This window comes from Amblyraja radiata, chromosome 1 (assembly GCF_010909765.2).
Source record: "Amblyraja radiata isolate CabotCenter1 chromosome 1, sAmbRad1.1.pri, whole genome shotgun sequence".
NCBI classification, from domain to species: Eukaryota; Metazoa; Chordata; class Chondrichthyes; order Rajiformes; family Rajidae; genus Amblyraja; species Amblyraja radiata.
The window spans coordinates 181,479,557-181,505,516 of NC_045956.1; the positions used below are offsets into that span (position 1 = coordinate 181,479,557).

The 25,960-nt window shown below is 48.1% G+C and overlaps 1 protein-coding gene across 1 annotated transcript in view; it reads left to right on the top strand.

Moving 5' to 3' along the window:
- Window positions 1-2,067: 2,067 nt before the first annotated feature.
- The window catches only part of LOC116987271 (dysferlin-like), a 168,503-nt gene continuing 144,610 nt past the window's right edge, over window positions 2,068-25,960 (top strand). Inside the window, exon 1 of the mRNA XM_033043200.1 lies at window positions 2,068-2,233. Coding sequence (XP_032899091.1) covers window positions 2,146-2,233 — 88 coding nt within the window. The 5' untranslated portion in view covers window positions 2,068-2,145. The remainder of the gene's footprint in view (window positions 2,234-25,960) is intronic.

Consider the following 25,960-nt stretch of genomic DNA (forward strand, 5'->3'; position numbering starts at 1 on the left):
TTGCCAGGACTCGAGGGTTTTAGCAACAGGGAGAGGTTGAGCAACAGGGAGAGGTTGAGCAGGCTGGGTCCTTGGAGCGCAGGAGGATGAGGGGGGGGGGTCTTATGGAAGTGTAAAGGGGAGGCCATTTAAGACTGAGGTGAGAAAAAACGTTTTCACCCAGAGAGTTGTGAATTTGTGGAATTCACTGCCACAGAGGGCAGTGGAGGCCAAATCACTGGATGGATTTAAGAGAGAGTTAGATAGAGCTCTATGGGCTAGTGGAATCAAGGGATATGGGGAGAAGGCAGGCACGGGTTATTGATAGGGGACAGGACGATCAGCCATGATCACAATGAATGGCGGTGCTGGCTCGAAGGGCCGAATGGCCTCCTCCTGCACCTATTTTCTATGTTTCTATGTTAGGTGTATAAAATCAAGAGAGGAATAGATCGGGTAGATGCACAGAGTCGTTTGCGCAGAGTAGGGGAATTGAGGACCAGAGGACATAGGTTTAAGGTGAAGGTAAATCATGTATTGTCTTTCCGCTCAATAAATGCTTTTTACTGTACGCTGGTACACGTGACAATAAACTAAACTGAACTGATAAACTGAAGGGGAAAAGATTTAATAGGAATCTGAGGGGTAACATATTTTCACACAAAGGGTGGAGGGTGTATGGAACGAGCTGCCAGAGGAGGTAGTTGAGACTGGGACTATCACAATGTTTAAGAAACATTTGAACAAGTACATGGATAGGACAGGTTTGGAGGGATATTGACCAAATGCAGGCAGGTGGTACTGGTGTAGATGGGACATGTTGGACGGTGTGGGCGAGTTGGGCCGAAGGGCCTGTTTCCACGCTGTATCTCTCGGTGAATAAAGCCCTAGCCTACCCACCCTCTCTCCCTGTATCTCAGGCCCTCGAGTCCTGGCAACATCCTGGCAAGTCTCGCTGTTAATTTGCTGAGACATAGTGGAGATGAGACACAGATAACGGCAGGCTAGATCGATAGTGGGATAGTCTGCCCATACTCAGTCTGATGGACTGGATCAATGCCATGTCTGAATACTGACTGCATTAACGCAAGTTCCCAGCCACGATCCTCTCCGCTGTTTCTGTAGGCGGGGGGGGGGGGGGGGGGGGGGGGGGGCGGAGAGGAGAGGAGGGGGGAGAAAGGCAAAGAGAGGAAAGACCAAGGGGGGTAGGACATAAGAGTTTTAAAGAGGGGGAACGAGACAGGGGAGAAGGGAGAGGGAGAAAGTTAAGAGATGGGGGGGGGGGGGGGAATTAGTGAGAGAGAGAAGGGGAAAAAGGGGAGGAAAAAGGTGGCGAGAGAATGAATTAAAAGAAAAGAGAAAGGCAGAATAGAGGAAGGAAAGAGAGAGAGTGAAAGTGACAGGGAGAGGGAGAGAGAGAGAGAGGGGGGGGGGAGAGAAGGGGGAGAGAGGGTCAGAGAAGCAGGGACAGGGAGGGCAACGATTGTGAGGGAGAGAGAGAAGCAGGGAGGGACAGAGAGAGGGAGGGAGGGAGGGAGGGAGGGAGGGGAGAGAAGGGGGGTAGAGAGAGGGGGATGGGGGGGAGGGGGAGGGGGAGGAAGAGATAGGGAGGTGGAAAGAGAGAGGGAGGTAAAGAGAGAGGAGAGGGGGGAGGGGGGAGATAGAGAGAAAGCAGGGACAGACGGGGAGGGACAGACGGAGAGGGAGAAAGGGAGGGAGGGGCAGTGAGGGAGGGAGAGAGAGGGGGAGGAAGAAATAGGGAGGGGGAAAGAGGGGGAGGGAAAGAGAGAGGGGGAGGCAGAGAGGGAGGCAGAGAGGGAGAGAGAGAGGGGAAGAGAGAGAAAGCAGGGACAGCAGAGAGGGGGAAGGAGACAGAGGGGGAGGGGAGGAAGGGATAGGGAGGGGGAAAGGGAGGGAGAGGAGGGGGGGGTAGAGAAAAAGCTGGGACAGGCGGATGAGGGTGGGACAGGGAGGGAGGGGGAGGAAGCAAATAGGTGGGGGGGAAGGGGAATGGGGGGGGGAAGGAGGGAAAGGGAGGGGAAGAGGGAGGAGCAGGGAGCGAGAGAAGGAGGGGAGAGAGGGGTGGAGACAGAGCGGGCAGCGGCAGAGGCGGTGGTGCACTAGTGAGTGCGGAGACTGCTGTCTCTGTGTCAGTACCGGCTCAAGATGCTGCGGGTCTTCGTCCTTGCCGCCGAGAGGCTGCAGATTATCCAGCAGGACATCAGCGACGCTTACTGCGGGGTGACCTTCCATGGTAAGACAGGCTGAGCCCAGCCCAGCCCAGCCACCCCACACTGCTCCCTGCTCCCTCATACATCACTTGGCCACTGACTTCTCTAACTCCAAATAACCCCTTGCTCCCCCTCCATCTCTCCCTCTCTCCTCCCTCTCCATCTCCTCTCTCCCTCCCTCCCCCTCCCTCTCTCCCTCTCTCCCTCTCTCCCTCTCTCCCTCTCTCCATCCCTCCACCATCCCAGTTCTCTGACTGTCTCCGACTACATGTTGCCATCTCCCAGCTTAACAACGCCCTAGTCTACACTTTCCTTGTACCTCTCCCCTTTTGCCCCTGTTTTCACACCTGGCACTTCCTTATCTCCCCTCTCCCCTGTCAGTCTGCAGAAGGTAGACCAAAGATTTCCCCCCCCCCCCAGCATCTGCAGTTCTTTCTTAAACATTCAGTCTATAAGAAGGGTCTCGACCTGAAACGTCGCCCAGCACTTCTCTCCAGAGATGCTGACTGCCTGTCCCGCTGAGTTACTCCAGCATCTGTGTGTCCATATGCGGTTTAAAGCAGCAACCTGCAGTTCCCTTCCCCATACACTGGCCCCGGGACCTGCAGTGCTATGGTCACTAAATATAGACGTATTGCTTTACAGGCGAGATGCCAACGCTCCAGCTAAAATTAACAGCCAGCTCGTATCAAGTCAGCTCCTTTCTAAAAGGATTAAATGGGAAGGAACTGCAGATGCTCTTTTAACCAAGAGCCTGAAAACTGGTTCAGGAACAGCTTCTACCCTGCAGTCACCATGCTATCACCAACACCACACCCTCCAAATAGGTTTGAGGAAGGACATTCTTGCTGTTGAGGGAGTGCAGCGTAGGTTCACAAGGTTAATTCCCGAGATGGCGGGACTGTCATATGCTGAGAGAATGGAGCAGCTGGGCTTGTACACTCTGGTGCTCTGTACACTCTGAAGCTTTTCACTGTTCCTCGGTACACGTGACAATAAAATAAACTCAAACTGAAAAAAAAATGATACTGGATATAGAGATTTTGTTTTCACACACAGTGGGCTGTCACGGTGGGGGCAGCGGTAGAGTTGCTGCCTTACAGTGAATGCAACGCCGGAGACCCGGGTTCCATCCCGACTACGGTGCTGTCTGTACGGAGTTTGCACGTTCTCCACGTGACCTGCGTGGGTGTTCTCTGCGATCTTCGGTTTCCTCCCACATTCCAAAGACGTGCAGGTTTGCAGGTGAATTGGCTTGGAAAATGAAAAATTCTCCCTAGTGGGTGTCGGGTAGTGTTAATGTGCGGGGATCGCTGGTCGGCACGGACCTGGTGGACCGAAGGGCCTGTTTCCGCGCTGTATCTCTATACAAAACTAAACTAAACTTCTGGACATTGTGCATTTATACTATCTATGCCCCTCATGATCTTGTACATCTCTGCAAGATCGCCCCTCATCTCACTATGGGCTGTGACTTTCTTTGGTTGAACAACAGACTTTAGTTTTTGCATTATCATGGTCGTCTTGTATTACAGATATGAATTCATTGTAATATTGATTATTATATAGTTATATCAGTGACATTGCATTTACGGGCTTGTTAAGATGTATAACAAGGCAGTGAAAATCTCTGCAGGAAAAATGTTCCCGATGTTGGGGGAGGCCAGAACCAGGGGTCACAGTTTAAGAATAAAGGGGTTGGCCATTTAGAACGGAGATGAGGAAACACTTTTTCACCCAGAGAGTTGTGAATCTGTGGAATTCTCTGCCACAGAGGGCGGTGGAGGCCAATTCACTGGACGTTTTCAAGAGAGAGTTAGATTTAGCTCTTAGGGTTAAAGGAATGAAGGGATATGGGGAGAAAGCAGGAACGGGGTACTGATTTTGGATGATCACCCATGATCACATTGAATGGTGGTGTTGGCTGAAAGGGCTGAATGGCCTACTCCTCCACCTACTTTCTATGTTTCTATGTTTCTTCACTGATGTTAGAGACCAAACTAGGACTGTGTGTATGAAGGAACTGCAGGTGCTGGTTTAAACCATAGATAGGCACAAAAGCCGGAGTAACTTAGCAGGACACTTAGGGCCTCAGGAGAGAAGGAATGGGTGACTTCTCGGGTCGAGACCCATTGTCCGAAACGTCACCCATTCCTTCTCTCCAGAGATGCTGCCTGTCCCGCAGAGTTACTCCAGCTTTTTCTGTCTATCTAGACTGGCTCACACAAAGTGCTGGAATCTTGAGCAAAACACAAAGTGCTGGAGGAATGTGCCTGTGTCTACAATTCACTGCAATTTCTTGCGATCTTGGAAGGACCTCTTCCCAAAGACTAAATGGATTTTTTTAGAGATGCAGTATGGAAACAGGCCCTTCGGCCCACCAGTCCATGCCGACCAGCGATCTCCCGACACCAGCACTATCCTACACACAGGAGTTGAGTATAGGAGCAAAGAGGTCCTCCTGCAGTTGTACAGGGCCCTAATAAGACCACACCTGGAGTATTGTGTGCAGTTTTGGTCTCCAAACTTGAGGAAGGACATGAAGAAGGGTTTCGGCCTGAAACGTCGCCTATTTCCTTCGCTCCATAGATGCTGCTGCACCCGCTGAGTTTCTCCAGCATTTTTGCGTACCTTTGAGAAAGGACATTCTTGCTAATGAGGGAGTTCATTGCAGGTTCACAAGGTTAATTCCGGGATGGCAGGACTGTCATATGTTGATAGATTAGAACGGCTGGGCTTGTATACACTGTAATTTAGAAGGATGAGAGGTTATCTTATTGAAACATATAAGTATGTTAAGGGTTTGGAAACGCTAGAGGCAGGAAACATGTTGGGGGAGTTCAGAACCAGGGGCCATAGTTTAAGAATAAGTGGTGAGCCATTTAGAATGGAGATGAGGAAACACTTTTTCACACATAGAATTGTGAGTCTGTGGAATTCTCTGCCTCAGAGGGCAGTGGAGGCCAATTCTCTGGATGCTATCTAGTGAGAGTTAGATAGAGCTCTTAGGGATAGTGGAGTTAATATATATGGGGAGAAGGCAGGACCGGGGTACTGTTTATGGATGATCAGCCATGATCATAGTGAATGGCGGTGCTGGCTCGAAGGGCCGAATGGCCTACTCCTGCACCCATTGTCTATTGTCTATTGTCTACTGAATGCTTATGTTATGTGATACTTCTACTGGGACTGTAAACAGCAATGAATTTCACTGTTCCTCAGTACTCATGACAAATGAAGAACCATTGGGCCATTGGACATGGTGGGTCAAAGGCCCTGGTTTCATGGTGCTGTATGACTCCGTGATCGTGCTGCACCCCCGCACTCATGCCCTGAGCTGCTGTCTGTCCTTCACCCTGGTTGGAGAGAGTATCTTGTTGGCTGCCTCGGCAAGGCCAGCAGCATCATCAAGGACCATTATCTAAATGGTGTCAAGTTGGGAAAGATAGCGGAAACAGGGGATATGTGGATCTGTGAGTCTGTGGAATTCTCTGCCGCAGAGGGTGGTGGAGGCCGGTTCTCTGGATACTTTCAAAAGAGAGCTAGATAGGGCTCTTAAAGATGGCGGAGTCAGGGGATATGGGGAGAAGGCAGGAACGGGGTACTGATTGGGGATGATCAGCCATGATCACATTGAATGGCGGTGCTGGCTCAAAGGGTCAAATGGCCTCCTCCTGCACCTATTGTCTATTTAGTTTATTGTCACGTGTACCGAGGTACGGTGAAAAGCTTCTGTTGCGTGCTAAACCAGTCAACGGAAATACAATACATAATTACAATCGAGCCATTTATAGTGTATAGATACGTGATAAGGGATTAATGTTTAGTGCAAGTTAAAGCCGGCAAACTCCGATCAAGGATAGTCCGAGGGTCACCAATGAGGTAGATGGGAAGTGAGGACCGCTCTCTAGTTGGTGCGAGGATGGTTCAGTTGCCTCTGAATCTGAAGGTGTGCGTTGGCGCACTTGTGTACCACTTCTGTACCTCTTGCCTGATGGGCGAGGGGAGTAGAGGGAGTGGCTGAGGTGCAACTGGTCAATAGACAATAGACAATAAGTGCAGGAGGAGGCCATTCGGCCCTTCGAGCCAGCACCGCCCATCAATGTGATCATGGCTGATCATCCACAATCAGTACCCCGTTCCTGCCTTCTCCCCATATCCCCTGACTCCGTTATCTTTAAGAGCCCTATCTAGCTCTCTCTTGAAAGTATCCAGAGAACCGGCCTCCACCGCCCTCTGAGGCAGAGAATTCCACAGACTCACAGATCCACATATCCCCTGACTCCACTATCTTTAAGAGCTCTATCTAACTCTCTTGAAATCATCCAGAGAACTGGCTTCCTATTATCTGAGGCAGAGAATTCCACAGATTCACAACTCTCTGGGTGAAAAGGTTTTTCCTCATCTGGACTGAACTAAAGTGTCTACCTTGTGCAGCTTGATACAGCTCTATAAGACTTTGGTCAGGTTGCATGCGGAGTATTGCATGCATTTCTAGTCGTCCCATTCCAGGAAGGATGTGGTGGCTTTGGAGAGGGTGCAGAGGTGCTTTACCAGAACGATGCCTGGGTTAGACGCTATTAGCTGCAGGGACAGGTTGCACAGGTGCATTGTTTACTCTGGAACGCCAGGGTTTGCATGGAGACCTGATGGATCCTCGACTTCCTGACCAACAGACCCCAATCAGTGAGGACAGGGGACAACAGCTGTTTGCAGATGGCACAAAGCTGGGTGGCAGTGTGAGCTGTGAGCCTTTGCAACTGGGCTTGTATTCATTTGAATTTAGAAGGATGAGAGGATATCTTATAGAAATATATAACATTCTTAAAGTGATTCGACACGCTAGATGCAGGAAAAATGTTCCCCATGTTGGGGGAGTCCAGAACCAGGGGGGTCACAGTTTATCTAAATGGTGGCCGACTAGGAAAAGGGGAGATGCAGCGAGACCTGGGTGTCATGGTACACCAGTCATTGAAAGTGGGCATGCAGGTGCAGCAGGCAGTGAAGAAAGCGAATGGTATGTTAGCTTTCATAGCAAAAGGATTTGAGTATAGGAGCAGGGAGGTTCTACTGCAGTTGTACAGGGTCTTGGTGAGACCACACCTGGAGTATTGCGTACAGTTTTGGTCTCCAAATCTGAGGAAGGACATTATTGCCATAGAGGGAGTGCAGAGAAGGTTCACCAGACTGATTCCTGGGATGTCAGGACTGTTTTATGAAGAAAGACTGGATAGACTTGGTTTATACTCTCTAGAATTTAGGAGATTGAGAGGGGATCTTATAGAAACGTATAAAATTCTTAAGGGGTTGGACAGGCTAGATGCAGGAAGATTGCTCCCGATGTTGGGGAAGTCCAGGACAAGGGGTCACAGCTTAAGGATAAGGGGGAAATCCTTTAAAACCGAGATGAGAAGAACTTTTTTTCACACAGAGAGTGGTGAATCTCTGGAACTCTCTGCCACAGAGGGTAGTCGAGGCCAGTTCATTGCTATATTTAAGAGGGAGTTAGAAGTGGCCCTTGTGGCTAAGGGGATCAGAGGGTATGGAGAGAAGGCAGGTACGGGATACTGAGATGGATGATCAGCCATGATCATATTGAATGGCGGTGCAGGCTCGAAGGGCCGAATGGCCTACTCCTGCACCTAATTTCTATGTTTCTATGTTAAGAATAAAGGGTAAGCCATTTAGGACTGAGATGAGGAAATGGTTTTTTCACCCAGAAAATTGTGAATCTGTGGAATTCTCTGCCACAGAAGTCAGTGGAGGCCAATTCACTGGATGTTTTCAAGAGATTTAGGTCTTAAGGCTAACGGAATCAAGGGATATGGGGACAATGCAAGAATGGGGTACTGATTTTGGATGGAAGACAAAATACTGGAGTAACTCAACGGGTCAGGTAGCATCTCTGGAGAGAAGGAATGTGACGTTTTGGGTCAAGACTCCTCCGTATCAGTCTGAAGAAGGGTGTCGACCTGAAACGTCACCCATTCCTTCTCTTCAGAAATTCTGCCTGACCCGCTGAGTTACTCCATTTTCTGTCTACTTAGATTTAAACCAGCATCTGCAGTTCTTTCATACTGATTTTGGATGATTACGGTGGAGCCAAGGGACATGGGGAGAAGGCAGGCACGGGTTATTGATAGGGGACGATCAGTCATGATCACAATGAATGGCAGTGCTGGCTCGAAGGACTGAATGGCTTCCTCCTGCACCTATTTTCTATGTTTCTATGATTAGCCATGATCATATTGAATGGCGGTGCTGGCTCAAAGAGCTGAATGGCCTACTCCTGAACCTATTTCCTACAATAGACAATAGACAATAGGTGCAGGAGTAGGCCATTTGGCCCTTCGAGCCAGCACCTCCATTCAATGTGATCATGGCTGATCATCCACAATCAGTACCCCGTTCCTGCCTTCTCCCCATATCCCCTGACTCCGCTATCTTCAAGAGCCCTATCTAGCTCTCTCTTGAAAGCATCCAGAGAACCGGCCTCCACCGCCCTCTGAGGCAGAGAATTCCACAGACTCACCACTCTCTGTGTGAAAAAGTGTTTCATCATCTCCGTTCTAAATGGCTTACCCCTTATTCTTAAACTGTGGCTCCTGGTTCTGGACTCCCCCAACATCGGGAACATGTTCCCTGCCTCTAGTGTGTCCAAACCCTTAATAATCATATGTTTCAATAAGATTTCCTTTCATCCTTCTAAATCCCAGAGTATACAAGCCCAGCCGCTCCATTCTATTAACATATGACAGTCCCGCCATCCCGGGAATTCACCTTGTAAACCTACGCTGCACTCCCTCAATAGCAAGAATGTCCTTCCTCAAATTTGGGGATCAAAACTGCACACAATACTCCCTGGTGTAGTCTCATTAGGGCCCTGTACAACTGCAGGAGGACTTCTTTGCTCCTATACTCAACTCCTGTGTGTAGGATAGTGCTGGTGTCGGGAGATCGCTGGTCGGCATGGACTGGTGGGCCGAAGGGCCTGTTTCCATACTGCATCTCTAAAAAAATCCATTTAGTCTTTGGGAAGAGGTCCTTCCAAGATCGCAAGAAATTGAAGTGAATTGTAGACACAGGCACATTCCTCCAGCACTTTGTGTTTTGCTCAAGATTCCAGCACTTTGTGTGAGCCAGTCTAGATAGACAGAAAAAGCTGGAGTAACTCTGCGGATCAGGCAGCATCTCTGGAGCGAAGGAATGGGTGACGTTTCGGACAATGGGTCTCGACCCGAGAAGTCACCCATTTCTTCTCTCCTGAGGCCCTGAGTGTCCTGCTAAGTTACTCCGGCTTTTGTGCCTATCTATGGTTTAAACCAGCGCCTGCAGTTCCTTCATACACACAGTCCTAGTTTGGTCTCTAACATCAGTGAAGAAACATAGAAACATAGAAAGTAGGTGGAGGAGTAGGCCATTCAGCCCTTTCAGCCAGCACCACCATTCAATGTGATCATGGATGATCATCCAAAATCAGTACCCCGTTCCTGCTTTCTCCCCATATACCTTCATTCCTTTAACTCTAAGAGCTAAATCTAACTCTCTCTTGAAAACGTCCAGTGAATTGGCCTCCACCGCCCTCTGTGGCAGAGAATTCCACAGATTCACAACTCTCTGGGTGAAAAAGTGTTTCCTCATCTCCGTTCTAAATGGCTTACCCCTTTTTTCTTAAACTGTGACCCCTGGTTCTGGACTCCCCCAACATCGGGAACATTTTTCCTGCAGAGGTTTTCACTGCGATAGAATACACCAGGGTCTGGAATTCCTCAAATATGTAAGATCAGCAAATGGGATAGCGAGCGGCTGCAACCTTTGCTTTATGTGGCCACTGTTTCAATTTAACAGTTCATGTACTCCCAGACAAACCATGAGCATAATGCAGTGGTCTGCATTCACCAGACCAGCTGCCTTTTAGAACCAGCGTTAACAGATAGCTTTACAGACAGCTGCAAAGATTAACAGACGACTACTTAAATCGACAGGGTCGGCACGGTGGCGCAGCGGTAGAGTTGCTGCCTCACAGCGGCCGGAGACCCGGGTTCCATCCCGACTACGGGTGCTGTCTGAACGGAGTTTGCACGTTCTCTCCGTGACTTGCGTGGGTTTTCTCCGAGTGCTCCGGTTTCCTCCCACACTCCAAAGACGTGCAGGTCTTTAAGGCTTAATTGGATTTGGTGACATTGTAAACGAGTGTGTACGATGGCGTTCGTGTGCGGGGATCGCTGGTCGGTGCGGACTCGGTGGGCTGAAGAGTCTGCTTCCGCACTGTATCTCTAAACTAAACTAAACAAGGGCTACAGACCAATTTGTGTGAATGGGATTAGCACAGACAGGTTACTTGATGGTCAGTATGGACACTTTGGGCCAAAGAGCATGCTTCCTTTAGTTTAGTATAGTTTTGTTTATTGTCACGTGTTGGTGGTTTGCGCTGGTTTGGCAACAGCTCTGCCCAGGACAGGAAGGCTCTGCAGAGAGTAGTGCGTTCGACTGAACGCACCACGGGAACTACACTCCCCCACCCCCCCCCCCCCCCCCCGGAGGTGCAGTTCCAGATCCAGAGCCAGCAACATTATGGGGGACCCCAACCACCCCAGCAATGGACTGTTCCAGCCGCTACGGTCAGGCAAACGCCTCCGCTGTCACGCTGCGAGCACAGAGAGGATGAGACGGAGTTTCTTCCCACAGGCCATCAGGACTGTAAACTCTGATCTCACCAGGGACTAAATGCTGTTGTGTCTTTTATTTTAAATGTAAATACTGGTTCTGTTCTGTTGTTCTGTAGTTTTTGTACAATCCGCAGGCATTGCCACTTTCATTTCACTGCCCATCTTGTATGTGTATGTGACAAATAAAGTTGACTTAACTTGTGTACAATAGACAATAGACAATAGGTGCAGGAGTAGGCCTTTCGGCCCTTCGAGCCAGCACCGCCATTCAATGTGATCATGGCTGATCATTCCCAATCAGTACCCCGTTCCTGCCTTCTCCCCATATCCCCTGACTCCGCTATCTTTAAGAGCCCTATCTAGCTCTCTCTTGAAAGTATCCAGAGAAACGGCCTCCACCGCCCTCTGAGGCAGAGAATTCCACAGACTCAAAAGTGTTTCCTCGTCTCCGTTCTAAATGGCCTACTCCTTATTCTTAAACTGTGGCCCCTGGTTCTGGACTCCCCCAATGGTCTCACTAGGGCTCTGTACAACTGCAGAAGGAGGTACAGTGAAAAGCTTTTTGTTTTGTGCTATCCAGTCAGCGGAAAGACAATGCATGATTACAATCGAGCCGTTTACAGTGTACAGATACATGATAAAGGGAATAACGTTTAGTGCAAGGTAAAGCCAGCAAAGTCCGATCAAGGATAGTCCAAGTGTCACCAATGAGGTAGATAGTAGTTCAGCACTGCTCTCTGGTTGTGGTAGGATGGTTCAGTTGCCTGATAACAGCTGGGAAGAAACTGTCCCTGAATCTGGAGGTGTGTGCGTTTTCACACTTCTGTACCTCTTGCCCGATGGGAGAGGGGAGAAGAGGGAGTGGCCGGGGTGCGACTGGTCCTTGATGATGCTGCTGGCCTTGCCGAGACAGCGTGAGGTGTAGATGGAGTCAATGGAAGGGAGGTCGGTTTGTGTGATGGTCTGGGCTGCGTACACAATTTGCTGCAATTACTTGTGGTCTTGGATGGAGCTGTTCCCAAACCGTGCTGTGATGCATCCCGATAAAATGCTTCCTGCGGCGCATCTGTAGAAGTTGGTGAGAGTTGTAGGAGACATGCCGAACTTCCTAAGCCTTGTAAGGAAGTAGGTGTGCTTTCTTGGTCGTTGCTTCAGTATGGGTGGTCCAGGAGAAGTTGTTGGTGATATTGACTCCTGGGAATGTGAAGCTTTCAACCATCTCTACTTCGGCACCGTCAATACAGACTGGGGTGTGTGAACCGCTTCACTTCCTGAAGCCCATCACTATCTCCTTTGTCTTGCTGACGTTGAGAGAAAGGTTGTTGTCTGGACACCAGGACACGAGGTTCTTGATCTCCTCCCTGTACTATGTCTCATCATCATTTGATATCCGGCCCACAATGGTGGTGTCGTCTGTGAATTTGTAAATTGAATTAGATTTGTACATGAATGTTAGAAATCAAAGGACGTTCCTTTAGGAAGGAGACGAGGAGGAATTTCTTTAGTCAGAGGGTGGTGAATCTGTGGAAAATATTGCCACAGATGGCTGTGGAGGCCAAGTCAATGGTTATTTTCAAGGCGAAGATTGACAGATTATTGATTAGTGCGGGTGTCAGGGTTTATGGGAAGAAGGCAGGAGAATGGGGTTGAGAGGGAGAGATAGATCAGCCATGATTGAATGGCGGAGTAGGCTTGATGGGCCGAATGGCCTAATTCTCCTCCTAGAAATTAGGATATCTGCCTCCAACGCCAACCCCAGCCAGCTCATTCCGGGCACCCACCACCCTCTGTGTCAAGAAGACTGCCCCACACATCTCCTTTAAACTTTGTCCCTCTCACCTTAAAGCTATGGCGTCTATGTAGATTGGTTACTTCACAGTAACCAATTGTAGTGCTTTATTAGTAAAAAGCTCTGCCCACTATGCAGTTTATATGATCAGAACCAAAGACCCTATAGCGAGCAAGATAGACCACGCGACGAAAAAGACGCAGTACGGCCATGGGCAGATTCATGGGTAATTTAAGGCCCCATTTCCGTAACCGGCTTCCGTCTCCGCACCAAAGATCCCATAGGATAACAGTGCGGAGACAGAAGCCGGTTACGGAAACATCCTCGTAAAAATAAAAGTTATTTGGTAAAAATCTTCTCCTCATTTTCAGAATTTAAATTTATTAACACAAACTGTTCCCCCGCAACGTTGATTACACTGCAAGTCGGGTCGGGTCGGGTTACTGAAATGGATGAAAAAAAGGCCCACGTTCCGCTCCGTTGCGTACTACACGTCAGCCCATTGCATTTCGCAGGAGTGGTCCATCTTGCTCCGCTATAGGATCTTTGATCAGAACTCAGCTCATGCTGGCAGTCGAATAGTTGCTACACTAGCGATAACAACATGCTGAAGTGTACTGGGCTGTCCCACTGCAGCGACCTAATTGGCAGGTTTAGTAGAGTTTAGGGGAGTTTGAAATAATGACATGTTGAAGACCTCCTTCGACGATGTTGGAGACTAGCTTCGACTAGCTTCGGGAAAATTGGACACCGAATAGTGGAGAGTGAAGACTCCTTCGATCTCCTTCAACCTCCCTTCGACTATGTTGAAGACAATACAATAGGTACAGGAGTAGGCCATTCGGCCCTTCGAGCCAGCACCGCCATTCAACGTGATCATGGCTGATCATCCCCAATCAGTACCTCGTTTCTGCCTTCTCTCCATATCCCCTGACTCCGCTATCTTTAAGAGCCCTATCTAGCTCTCTCTTGAAAGCATCCAGAGAACCGGCCTCCACCGCCCTCTGAGGCAGAGAATTCCACTCTCTGTGAGAAAAAGTGTTTCCTCATCTCTGTTCTAAATGGCTTACCCCTTATTCTTAAACTGTGGCCCCTGGTTCTGGACTCCCCCAACATCGGGAACATGTTTCCTGCCTCTGGCATGTCCAAACCCTTAATAATCTTATATGTTTCAATGAGATGCCCTCTCATCCTTCCAAACTCCAGAGTGTATAAGCCCAGCGGCTCCATTCTCTCAGCATATGACAGTCCCGCCATCCCGATCTACGACTATCTTCGATTACCTGCGACTACCATCGATTACCTATGACTAACATGACGACCTACTACGACCTACCTCAACTAAACCTACGAGTAAAAAAGGTATCGATTTTTTTCCATGGCGACCTTTTTCTTACTCACGGGCATTTGTCAACATGTTGAAAAATACGCCGCGACCTAGCTGAGGCCTCGAGTACGCGGGGACCACTCTCGAGCATGAAGGAGAGTTACAAAGACCTCCTAGGACCTCGTGTCGAACATGCTGTGAGTAGGAGTCGAGGGCTAACTCGTCAGAACTCGCGGATTAGGTTGCCGCAGTGTGACAGCCCCTGTAGTGATCTTTAATAAAACTATGTTGTACCATGATGTGCGAATTACTGTGTTAGAATTACCAGAATTAGAGGTGACCACAGATGTTATTTAACATAATGGATCATCTGCGGTACACCCTTAACACAGTTCACATGTCAGTGACTTTGCCGAAAGAAAAGGTTACAGCCTTAATGGAGGCTTGCAGCAAAACAAAACCATCCATCAGACTGGTAGCAAGAATAATTGCATTATAGTGGCTGTGTTTCCAGCCACACAAATTGGACCTTTACATTATCAAAAATTACAGAGGGCAAACATTCGTGCACTCAAAAATTATGGGGGTCATTCTGACAGACCAATGAAGCTACCAACAGAGGCCACAATGGAACTAAAATGGTGGAAACATAACATTAGGCATTGTTCCAATCCAAACATTATCAGCTACCCGTCTATGGAACTACATACTGATGCCAGTGCACTTGGATGGGATGCTACCAATTCCATCTCCAGCTGTGGGGGAGATGGAATGCACAGGAGGCATCATTATTACAAACACTGGGCATAAACTACCTGGGAATATTGAGTGCATTCCATGGCCTTAAGTCATATTGTTCTGGGTTATATCACCAGCATGTTAGACTACAAATTGACAACACCACCGTGGTAGCATATATCAACCATATGGGTGGAAACATATCGACATCATGTGACAATCTGGCCAACACAATTTGGCAATAGTGTATCCAGAGAGATATTTGGATATCAGCTACCTACTTACCAGGTAAACTGAATTTAGTGGCAGACAACAGGTCACGCTAATTCTATGAAAACACTGATTGGATGTTGGATAAAAAATGTATTGCTGAAATTACAGCACGGTATGGAACACCAGATATCGACCTATTCGCATCCAGGCTCTCACCAGTTATCGAATTATGTTCATGGGAACCAGAACCTGGGGCAGTGGCTACAGATGCATTTTCGCTGCATTGGGGGATTATTTATTTATGCATTCCCTCCTTCTGCCTCATCAGTCGGGTATTTAGGAATATACAGTAGACTCCACGTCCGGTATTTTGATAGTACCCGATTGGCCTACTCAACCATGGGTCCCGGTGATACACGACATGGTTTTAGAACCATGCATCACCATCCATCATAGACCTAATTTACTGGTTCTTCCCGCAACAAGGGGTAGTTACCCATGTCATAATTATATAAACCTATTAATTTATAGAGTTGAAAGCACCTCTTCTACACCTGGGACTGATGGACTGAACAGTGGATATTATTTCAGCGGCCCACAGACAGTCCACCAAAAAACAGTACTTGGTGTCATCAAGAAATGGGAAGTACTGTCACAACAATAAACATCATCCACAGATCTATGAACATCCCGTCTGTTCTGCAATTCCTGGCTAGCCTCCATTACGATGAGAGGCTCAGTCTTAGTGCCATCAACTGCGCCAGAAGTGCTCTGTCAACATACCTGTGGCAAGGAACAGAGTGGCATTCTGTTGGGACACACCCTGGTAACAAAACTCATGAGGGGCATTTTAATGTTAATCCCCCAAGAACCAGGTACTCCCAAGTATGGGATGTGAGCATTGTACTGACCATGTTAAGAAACTGGTCTCCAGCTACAGCTCTGTCCCTACAGAAACTGACTATGAAAACAGTCATGCTGATGGCCTTGGTCACGGCACAAAGGGTCCAGTCACTACAGAAACTAAGGCTGGACAACATGATTATTTCATCTGGAAATTTAACTTTTCACATCAATGAAATAGTCAAACAGAACAGACAGGGGTCAGCAGGCCTAAAAACAGAATTCAGGGCCTACCTGACAGATGGTCGTCTCTGTATTGTAACACACTCACATATACTCCATATTATATATGGAGTATACTAAGATCATCGGAGGGATAGAAATGTCACTTTAATCAGCTACAAACAGCCACTCAATACAGTGACAGTCCAGACCATCTCTAGATGGCTAAAAAAGGTCCTAATAAAGGCTGGAGTAGACACTAGCATTTTAAAATCTCACTCCACCAGGGCTGCAGCTACATCGGCAGCTATGAAGTTGGACGTTCCTATGGACCAAATCCTCAAGACAGCAGGATGGTCAACGGAGGTAACTTTCCAACGACTTTATAACAAACCAGTCATTGAACCTGGAACATTTGCAGAAACAAATTTAAGTTCTGTAATATAATTTACCCCATAAATAGGGGCAATAGTTGGTGTTAATATATTTATCGTGGGGTTTCAATATCGTATTGATGTCTAATGATGTTAACTCTATTTTCCCCATAATCAAGGCAGATGTGATGCATGGACTCGTTTCCACGGCATGAAATCACAGAGCTTTAAAATCTTCACGTAGTCACTCACGTGACTCCGAAGTAAAATACAATACAATACAATACAATACAATTCAATTTATTGTCATTTGGACCCCTTGAGGTCCAAACGAAATGCCGTTTCTGCAGCCATACATTACAAACAAACAGACCCAAGACACAACATAATTTACATAAACATCCATCACATTGCTGTGATGGAAGGCCAAAAAAACTTCTCTCTCCACTGCACTCTCCCCCTCGATGTCAGAGTCAAAGTCAAAGCCCCCGGCGGGCGATGGCGATTGTCCCGCGGCCATTAAAGCCACGCCGGGTGATGCAAGGTCGCACACCGGGTCTTGGTGTTAGAGCCCCCGGCGTGCGCTCGCAGTCCCGCAGCCATTCCAAGCCGCGCGGGGCGGTGCTGTAAGGCCGCACTCCAGGAGCTCTTCAACCCCGCAACTCGGGCGGGAGAAGTCGCCGTTGCGGAAGCCCCGAAAAGCGGTCTCCCTCCAGGGACCCGCGGGCTCCCGGTGCCGTCCGCCAAACCCGCAGTTGCAGCCACCGAATCTCCGGGGGTCGGGTCGCAGCAGCGTCCACCACAGCTCCACCCGCTCTGGACTCGGCCAGCTCCGCGACGGTGAGGTGAGTAGTCGGCACCACAGCCCCCGGTCTTCCTGTTGGAGGCCGCTCCTCGTTGCAGCCCCAACGAGGCTAAAATAGTAAGATTAAACGAGAACTTACCAGTTTGAAGTTTGAAGTTTGATCGTTATTTTATGAGGAGTAACGTTGAGGGAATACGTGCCCTCCGCTCCCACCCTTGATCATATACTCAACTGGTATCTCTTCTCTAATCTTACTATGTTTAGTCATTACAGTTATCTGTGATTTCACACCGCTGCTTTGAAGAATGACACGCATGCGTCCTGGCGGGGTTCTTCACGTATTCCCTCAACGTTACTCCTCATAAAATAACGATCAAACTTCAAACTGGTAAGTTCTCGTTTAATCTTACTATTAATGACTATGATATAGTTGGGATCACGGAGACATGGTTCCAGGGTGACCAAGGCTGGGAGCTGAACATCCAGGGATATTCAATATTCAGGAGGGATAGACAGAAAGGGAAAGGAGGTGGGGTAGCATTGCTGGTTAGAGAGCAGATTAACGCAATAGAAAGGAAGGACATTAGCTTTGAGGATGTGGAATCGATATGGGTAGAGCTGCAAAACACTAAGGGGCAGAAAACGCTAGTGGGATTTGTGTACAGGCCACCTAACAGTAGTAGTGGAGTTGGGGATGGCAGGAAATTAGAAATGCGTGCAACAAAGGTAAAACAGTTATAATGGGTGACTTCAATCTACATATAGATTGGGTGAATCAAATTGGCAGGGGTGCTGAGGAAGAGGATTTCTTGGAATGTATGCGGGATAGTTTTCTAAACCAACATGTAGAGGAACCAACGAGAGAGCAGGCTATTCTAGACTGGGTATTGAGTAATGAGGAAGGGTTAGTTAGCAGTCTTGTTGTGCGTGGCCCCTTAGGGAAGAGTGACCATAATATAATTGAGTTCTTCATTAGGATGGAGAGTGACATTGTTAATTCAGAAACAAGGGTCCTGAACTTAAAGAAAGGTAACTTTGAGGGTATGAGACGTGAATTGGCCAAGATAGACTGGCGATTGATTCTTAATGGGTTGACGGTGGATATGCAATGGAAGGCATTTAAAGACTGCATGGATGAACTACAACAATTGTTCATCCCAGTTTGGCAAAAAAATAAATCAGGGAAGGTAGTGCATCCATGGATAACAAGGGAAATCAGGGATAGTATCAAAACAAAAGATGAAGCGTACAAATTAGCCAGAAAAAGCAGCCTACCAGAGGACTGGGAGAAATTCAGAGACCAGCAGAGGAGGACAAAGGGCTTAATTAGGAAAGGGAAAATAGATTATGAAAGAAAACTGGCAGGGAACATAAAAACTGACTGCAAAGGCTTTTATAGATATGTGAAGAGAAAAAGATTAGTTAAAACAAATGTAGGTCCCTTGAAGTCAGAAACAGGTGAATTGATCATGGGTAACAAGGACATGGCAGACCAATTGAATAACTACTTTGGTTCTGTCTTCACTAAGGAAGACATAAATAATCTGCCGGGGGTCAAATGAGATGGAGGAATTGAGTGAAATCCAGGTTAGCCGGGAATTGGTGTTAGGTGAATTGAATGGATTAAAGGCCGATAAATCCCCAGGGCCAGATAGGCTGCATCCCAGAGTGCTTAAGGAAGTAGCCCAAAAAACAGTGGATGCATTAGTGATAATTTTTCAAAACTCTTTAGATCTTGGAGTAGTTCCTGAGGATTGGAGGGTAGCTAATGTAACCCCACTTTTTAAAAAGGGAGGGAGAGAGAAAACGGATATAACTAGTAGAGTGGATAAGGGAGAACCAGTGGATGTGTTCTATCTGGACTTTCAGAAAGCTTTTGACAAGGTCCCACATAAGAGATTAGTATGCAAACTTAAAGCACACGGTATTGGGGGTTCAGTATTGATGTGGATAGAGAACTGGCTGGCAGACAGGAAGCAAAGTGCAGGAGTAAACTGGTCCTTTTCAGAATGGTAGGCAGTGACTAGTGGGGTACCGCAAGGCTCAGTGCTGGGACCCCAGCTATTTACGATATATATTAATGATTTGGACGAGGGAATTGAATGCAACATCTCCAAGTTTGCGGATGACACGAAGCTGGGGGGCAGTGTTGGCTGTGAGGAGGACGCTAGGAGGCTTCAAGATGACTTGGATAGGCTGGGTGAGTGGGCAAATGCATGGCAGATGCAGTATAATGTGGATAAATGTGAGGTTATCCACTTTGTTGGCAAGAACAGGAAAGTAGACTATTATCTGAATGGTGGCCGATTAGTAAAAGGGGAGATGCAACGAGACCTGGGTGTCATGGTACACCAGTCATTGAAAGTAGGCATGCAGGTGCAGCAGGCAGTGAAGGAAGCGAATGGTATGTTAGCATTCATAGCAAAAGGATTTGAGTATAGGAGCAGGGAGGTTCTACTGCAGTTGTACAGGGCCTTGGTGAGACCACACCTGGAGTATTGCGCACAGTTTTTGTCTCCAAATCTGAGGAAAGACATTCTTGCCATTGAGGGAGTACAGTGAAGGTTCACCAGACTGATTCCTGGGATGGCAGAACTTTCATATGAAGAAAGACTGGATAGACTCGGCGTGTACTCGCTAGAATTTAGAAGATTGAGGGGGGATCTTATAGAAAATTACAAAATTCTTAAGGGGTTGGACAGGTTAGATGCAGGAAGGTTGTTCCCGATGTTGGGGAAGTCCAGAACAAGGGGTCACAGTTTAAGGACAAGTGGGCATTCTTTTAGGTCCTAGATGAGATTTTTTTTTTCACCCAGAGAGTGCTGAATCTGTGGAATTCTCTGCCACAGAAGGCACTAGGAGCCAATTCTTTGGATGTTTTTAGAGTTAGCTCTGAGCGCTAACAGAATCAAGGGATATGGAGAGAAGGCAGGAACGGGGTACTGATTTTGGATGATCAGCCATGATCATATTGAATGGCGGTGCAGGCTCAAAGGGAAGAATGGCCTATTCCTGCACCTATTGTCTATGTTTTTTATGAATCTGTAGGTGCATTTTCACACTCCTATACTTTTTGCCCGATGGGTGAGAGGAGAAGAGGGAGTGGCCGGGGTGAGACTGGTCCTTGATGATGCTGCTGGCCTTGCCGAGGCAGTGCGAGGTATAAATAGAATCAATCTTATATTCTGGTTTGGGGTTAAACCTCCTCTGCTTACTCATTTAAGCCTCCACATCCTTCCTATCGTGTGGGGGCCAGGACTGCACGCAATACTCAACAGAAACGCATAAGGAGGGAGTGAGATTGTTGTATGAATATGTGTTGTAATAAGAGGAAGATGAGGTCACTGTGAAAGGGGAAGCTGGCAGAAGGGGAATGGAAAGATTTTACTGCCGTGAGGGGTGGTGGGAGAACAAAGAGAAGGAATGGGCGACGTTTCGGGTCGAGACCCTACTTCAGACTGATATCTGGGCAGTGATAGAATGCAGTCGGAGGCAGTAAGACTGGTGGGAGAACTGGGAAGGGGAAGGGGATGGAGAGAGAGGGAAAGCAAGGGTTATCTGAAGTTAAATAAATCAATGTTCATACCGCTGGGGTGTAAGCTGCCCAAGCGAAATATGAGGTGCTGTTCCTCCAATTTGCGCTGGGCCTCACTCTGACAATGGAGGAGGCCCAGGACAGAAAGGTCAGATTGGGGATGGGAGGGGGAGTTGAAGTGCTGAGCAACCGGGAGATCAGGTAGGTTAAGGCGGACTGAGCGGAGGTGTTCAGCGAAACGATCGCCAAGCCTGCGCTTGGTCTCGCCGATGTACAGGATTCCACACCTGGAACAGCGGATACAGTAGATGAGGTTAGAGGAGGTGCAGGTGAACCTCTGCCTCACCTGGAAAGACTCTCGGGGTCCTTGGATGGAGTTGAGGGGGGAGGTCTAGGGACAGGTGTTGCATCTCCTGCAGTTGTAAGGGAAAGTACCTGGGGAGGGGATGGTTTGGGTGGGAAGGGACGAGTTGACCAGGGAGTTGCAGAGGGAACGGTCTCTGCGGAAAGCAGAAAGGGGTGGAGATGGGAAGATGTGGCCAGTAGTGGGATCCCGTTGGAGATGGTGAAAATGTTGGAGGATTATATGCTGGATGTGACGGCTGATGGGGTGGAAGGTGAGGACAAGGGGGACTCTGCGGGATATCATAGAAATATAGAAGCCTAGAAAATAGGTGCAGGAGGAGGCCATTCAGCTCTTCGAGCCAGCGCCGCCATTTATTGCGATCATGGCCGATCGTCCCCAATCAATAACCCGTGCCTGCCTTCTCCCCATATCCCTTGATTCCACTAGCTCCTAGAGCTCTATCTAACTCCCTCTTAAATCCATCCAGTGACTTGGCCTCCACTGCCCTCTGTGGCAGGGAATTTCACATATTCACAATTCTCTGGGTGAAAAAGTTTTTTCTCACCTCAGTCTTAAATGGCTTCCCCTTTATTCTAAGACTGTGGCCCCTGGTTCTGGACTCTCCCAACATTGGGAACATTTTTCCTGCATCTAGCTTGTCCAGTCCTTTTTTAATTTTATATGTTTCTATCAGATCTCCCCCTCATCCTTCTAAACTCCAGTGAATACAAGCCTAGTCTTTTCAATCTTTCCTCAAATGACAGTCCCGCCATTCCAGGGATCAATCTCGTGAACCTACACTGCACTGCCTCAATCACAAAGACGTCCTTCCTCAAATTCTGAGACCAAAACTGTACACAATATTCCAGATGTGGTCTCACCAGAGCCCTATACATCTGCAGAAGAACCTCTTTACTCCTGTACTGAAATCCTCTTGTTATGAAGGCCAACATTCCATTAGCTTTCTTCACTGCCTGCTGTACCTGCACACCAACTTTCAGTGTTCAAGAAGGAACTGCAGATGCTGGAAAATCGAAGGTACACAAAAAAGCTGGAGAAACTCAGCGGGTGCAGCAGCATCTATGGAGCGAAGGAAATAGGCAACGTTTCGGGCCGAAACCCTTCTTCAGACTGTCTGAAAAAGGGTTTTGGCCCAAAACGTTGCCTATTTTCTTTGCTCCATAGATGCTGCTGCACCCGCTGAGTTTCTCCAGCTTTTTTGTGTACCGCCAACTTTCAGTGACCGGTGTACAAGGACACCCAGGTCTCGCTGCACCACCCCCTTACCTAACCTAACCCCATTGAGATAATAATCTGCCCCCTTGTTTTTGCTGCTAAAGAGGATAACCTCACATTTATCTATATTATACTGCACCTGCCACGCACCTGCCCACTCACTCAACCTGTCCAGGTCACCCTGCAACCTCCTAACATCCTCTTCACAGTTCACGCTGCCACCCGGCTTTGTGTCATCCGCAAACTTGCTATCGGGGAGAATATTGAACAGCATTGGTCTAGATGAGCATCTTTCATCTCCTTCCTACAATTGTGTTTGGTTTAGTTCAGTTAACTTTAGTTTAGTTTAGAGATCGAGCGCGGAAACACCGGGTCCCTACCGATCCCCGCACACTAACACTGTCCTACACACACTAGGGGACAATTTACAATTACAACAAGCCAATTAACCTGCAAACCTGTACGTCTTTGGAGTGTGGGGGGAAAACGGAGCACCTGGAGAAAACCCGTGCAGGTCACGGGGAGAACGTGCAAACTCCATACAGACAGCACCTGTAGTCGGGATAGAAGCCGGGTGTGAGGCGGCAACTCTAGCGCTGCTCCACCGTGCCACCCTGATGCATTGGCTGACAATGGAGATGTGGTGAGGAAAGAGATGCAAGTTACCCATCCAGCCCAGAGTCGCTGCCTCACAGTGCCAGAGACCCCGGGTTCCATCCTGACTACATACGGGTGCTGTCTGTGCGGAGTTTGCATGTTCTCCCCGTGACCTGCGTGGGTTTTCTCCGGGTGCTCCGGTTTCCTCCCACGCTCCAAAGACGTGCCGGTTTTTGTACGTTAATTGGCTTCGGTAAAAATTGAAAATTGTCCGTAATGCGCAGTGTACGGGTTGATCGCAGGTCTGTTTTATGCGCTCTATTTCAAAAGTCTAATGCGAATTAGTGATCATAGCAGGCGTGGACTGGGTGGGCTGAAGGGCCTGTTTCCACGCTGTATTCTTCAATCAATTTAATTAGCTTTGACTACAAAGACATCCCCAGATTGAACATTGACTTCTCCAATTTCAGGTAGTCCTTGCTTTCTCCCTCTTTCCCCTCCCCTTCCCAGCTCTCCCACAGTCCACTGTCTCCGCCTCTTCCTTTCTTCTTCCCGCCTCCCCACCCCCACGTCAGTCTGAAGAAGGGTCTCGACCCGAAACGTCACCTATTCCTTCGCTCCATCGATACTGCCTCACCCGCTGAGTTTCTACAGCATTTTTGTCTACCTTCGATTTTTGGAGATACAGCCATACGATGCCATTAGAGATACAGCGTGGAAATAGGCCCTTCGGCCCACTGACTCCATGCTGACCAATGATCACCCCATACACTAACACTATCCTACACACTAGGGACAATTTGCAATGTGAAAGTCCTCGTATGTTGCAAAACATACTTGGCGAATAAAATCTGATTCTGATTCTGATGTCCTATCTACCTCATTGGTGACCCTCGGCCAATCCTTGATTGGACTTTGCCGGCTTTACCTTGCGCTAAACGTTATTCCCTTTATCATGTATCTGTACACTGTAAACGGCAAGTCAAGTCAAGTCAAGAGAGTTTATTGTCTGTTGGAGGCTGTGCGGGAGTATGGAGGCAGATCACTCGCATATTTTCCGGAACTGTGTAAAGATAAGGCCATATTGGGAAAATGTTAACGCAGTTGTTAAAAATATCTTGGGTTATAAAATCCCAAATACCTGCCCTGTGATGTATCTCGATGGAAGGGAGGTCAGAGCCGATGATGGACCGGGCAGTGTTTACTACTTTTTGTAGTCTTTTCCTCTCCAGGGCGCTCAAATTGCCGAACCAAGCCACGATGCAACCGGTCAGCATGCTCTCTACTGTGCACCTGTAGACGTTAGAGAGAGTCCTCCTTGAGAAACCGACTCTCCGTAATCTTCTCAGGAAGTAGAGGCGCTGATGTGCTTTCCTAATAATTGCATCAGTGTTCTCCAACCAGGAAAGATCTTCAGAGATGTGCACGCCCAGGAATTGGAAGCTCTTGACCCTTTCAACCATTGACCCGTTGATATAAACGGGACTGTGGGTCCCCATCCTACTCCTTCCAAAGTCCCCAATCAGTTCCTTGGTTTTGCTGGTGTTGAGAGCCAGACTATTGTGCTGGCACCATATGGACAGTTGCTCGATCTTACTTCTGTACTCTGACTCATCCCCATCAGTGATACGTCCAACAACAGTGGTGTTGTCAGCGAACTTGATGATGGAGTTCACACTATGATCGGCTACGCAGTCATGAGTATAGAGTGAGTACAGCAGGGGGCTGAGCACGCAGCCTTGAGGTGCTGCCGTGCTGATTGTTATCGAGGCTGACACATTTCCACCAATACGAACAGACAGAGGTCTGTGGATGAGGAAGTCGAGGATCCAATTGCAGAGGGATGCGCAGAGACCCAGTTCTGAGAGTTTGGTAACCAGCTTGGAAGGGATGATTGTGTTAAATGCCGAGCTGTAATCGATGAATAACAGCCTGACAAATGAGTTTTTGTTGTCCAAGTGGTCCAGAGCGGAGTGGAGAGCCAGCGAGGTTGCATCCACCATTGATCTGTTGTGGCGGTAAGCGAACTGCAGTGGGTCCAGGTTTTTGTCGAGGTAGGAGTTGATTTGCGCCATGATCAGCCTCTCAAAGCACTTCATCACCACCGACGTTAGTGCCACTGGTCATACAACATACAACACGGAACATACAAACTTCGTACAGACAGCAACCATAGTGAGGATGGAACGCGGGTCTCTGGCGCTGTGAGGCAGCAACTCTACCGCTGCGCCATTGTACCCCCCCCCCCCCCTGAATTGCCTTGAAACCCATCAGAGGTCAGGACAAAATCTTTGTGCAGTCAGCATGTTGACCTCATCTAAAACTTGTAATTAAGGATCTATTTTTCACTGCTAATTAGTGACAATCTCCTTTGATCTCGCATCTTAAGATGATCTTTCCTTTTGATTTGATCGATTGAGTTAAACCTATGTCCAATGGTTCTTAGAGTCATAGAATGATACAGTGTGGAAACAGGCCCATTGGCCCAACTTGCCCACACCGACCAACAATGTCCCAGCTACACTAGTCCCACCTGCCTGCGTTTGTTTGGTCCATATCCCTCGAAACCAGTCCTATCCATGTACCTCTCTGTTTCTTAAATGATGGGATAGTCCCTGCCTCAACTACCTCCTCTGGCAGCTCGTTCCATACATGTATTGTCTTTCCGATGACGCGACAAATGCTTTTCACTCTATCCACGTGACAATTAACTAAACTAAACTTTGTGTGAAAAAGTTACCCCTCAGGTTCCTATTAAATCTCTCCCCCTCACCTTAAACCCATGTCCTCTGATTCTTGCTTCGCCTACTCTGGGTAAGAGACATTTACTTGATCTATTTCTCTCATGATTTTGTACATCTCTATCGGATCTTCCTGCGCTCCAGGGAACAGTGTCCCAGCCCGCTCAACCTCTCCTGATGTATCTCATACTGCTACACTGGTCAAAGTTTCCACGCATTCACCCTGCAGATGCAGGTTTACAAGACAAAGACACAGAGTGCTGGAGTAACTCAGCGGGTCAGGCAGCATCTGTGGAGAACATGGATAGGTGACGT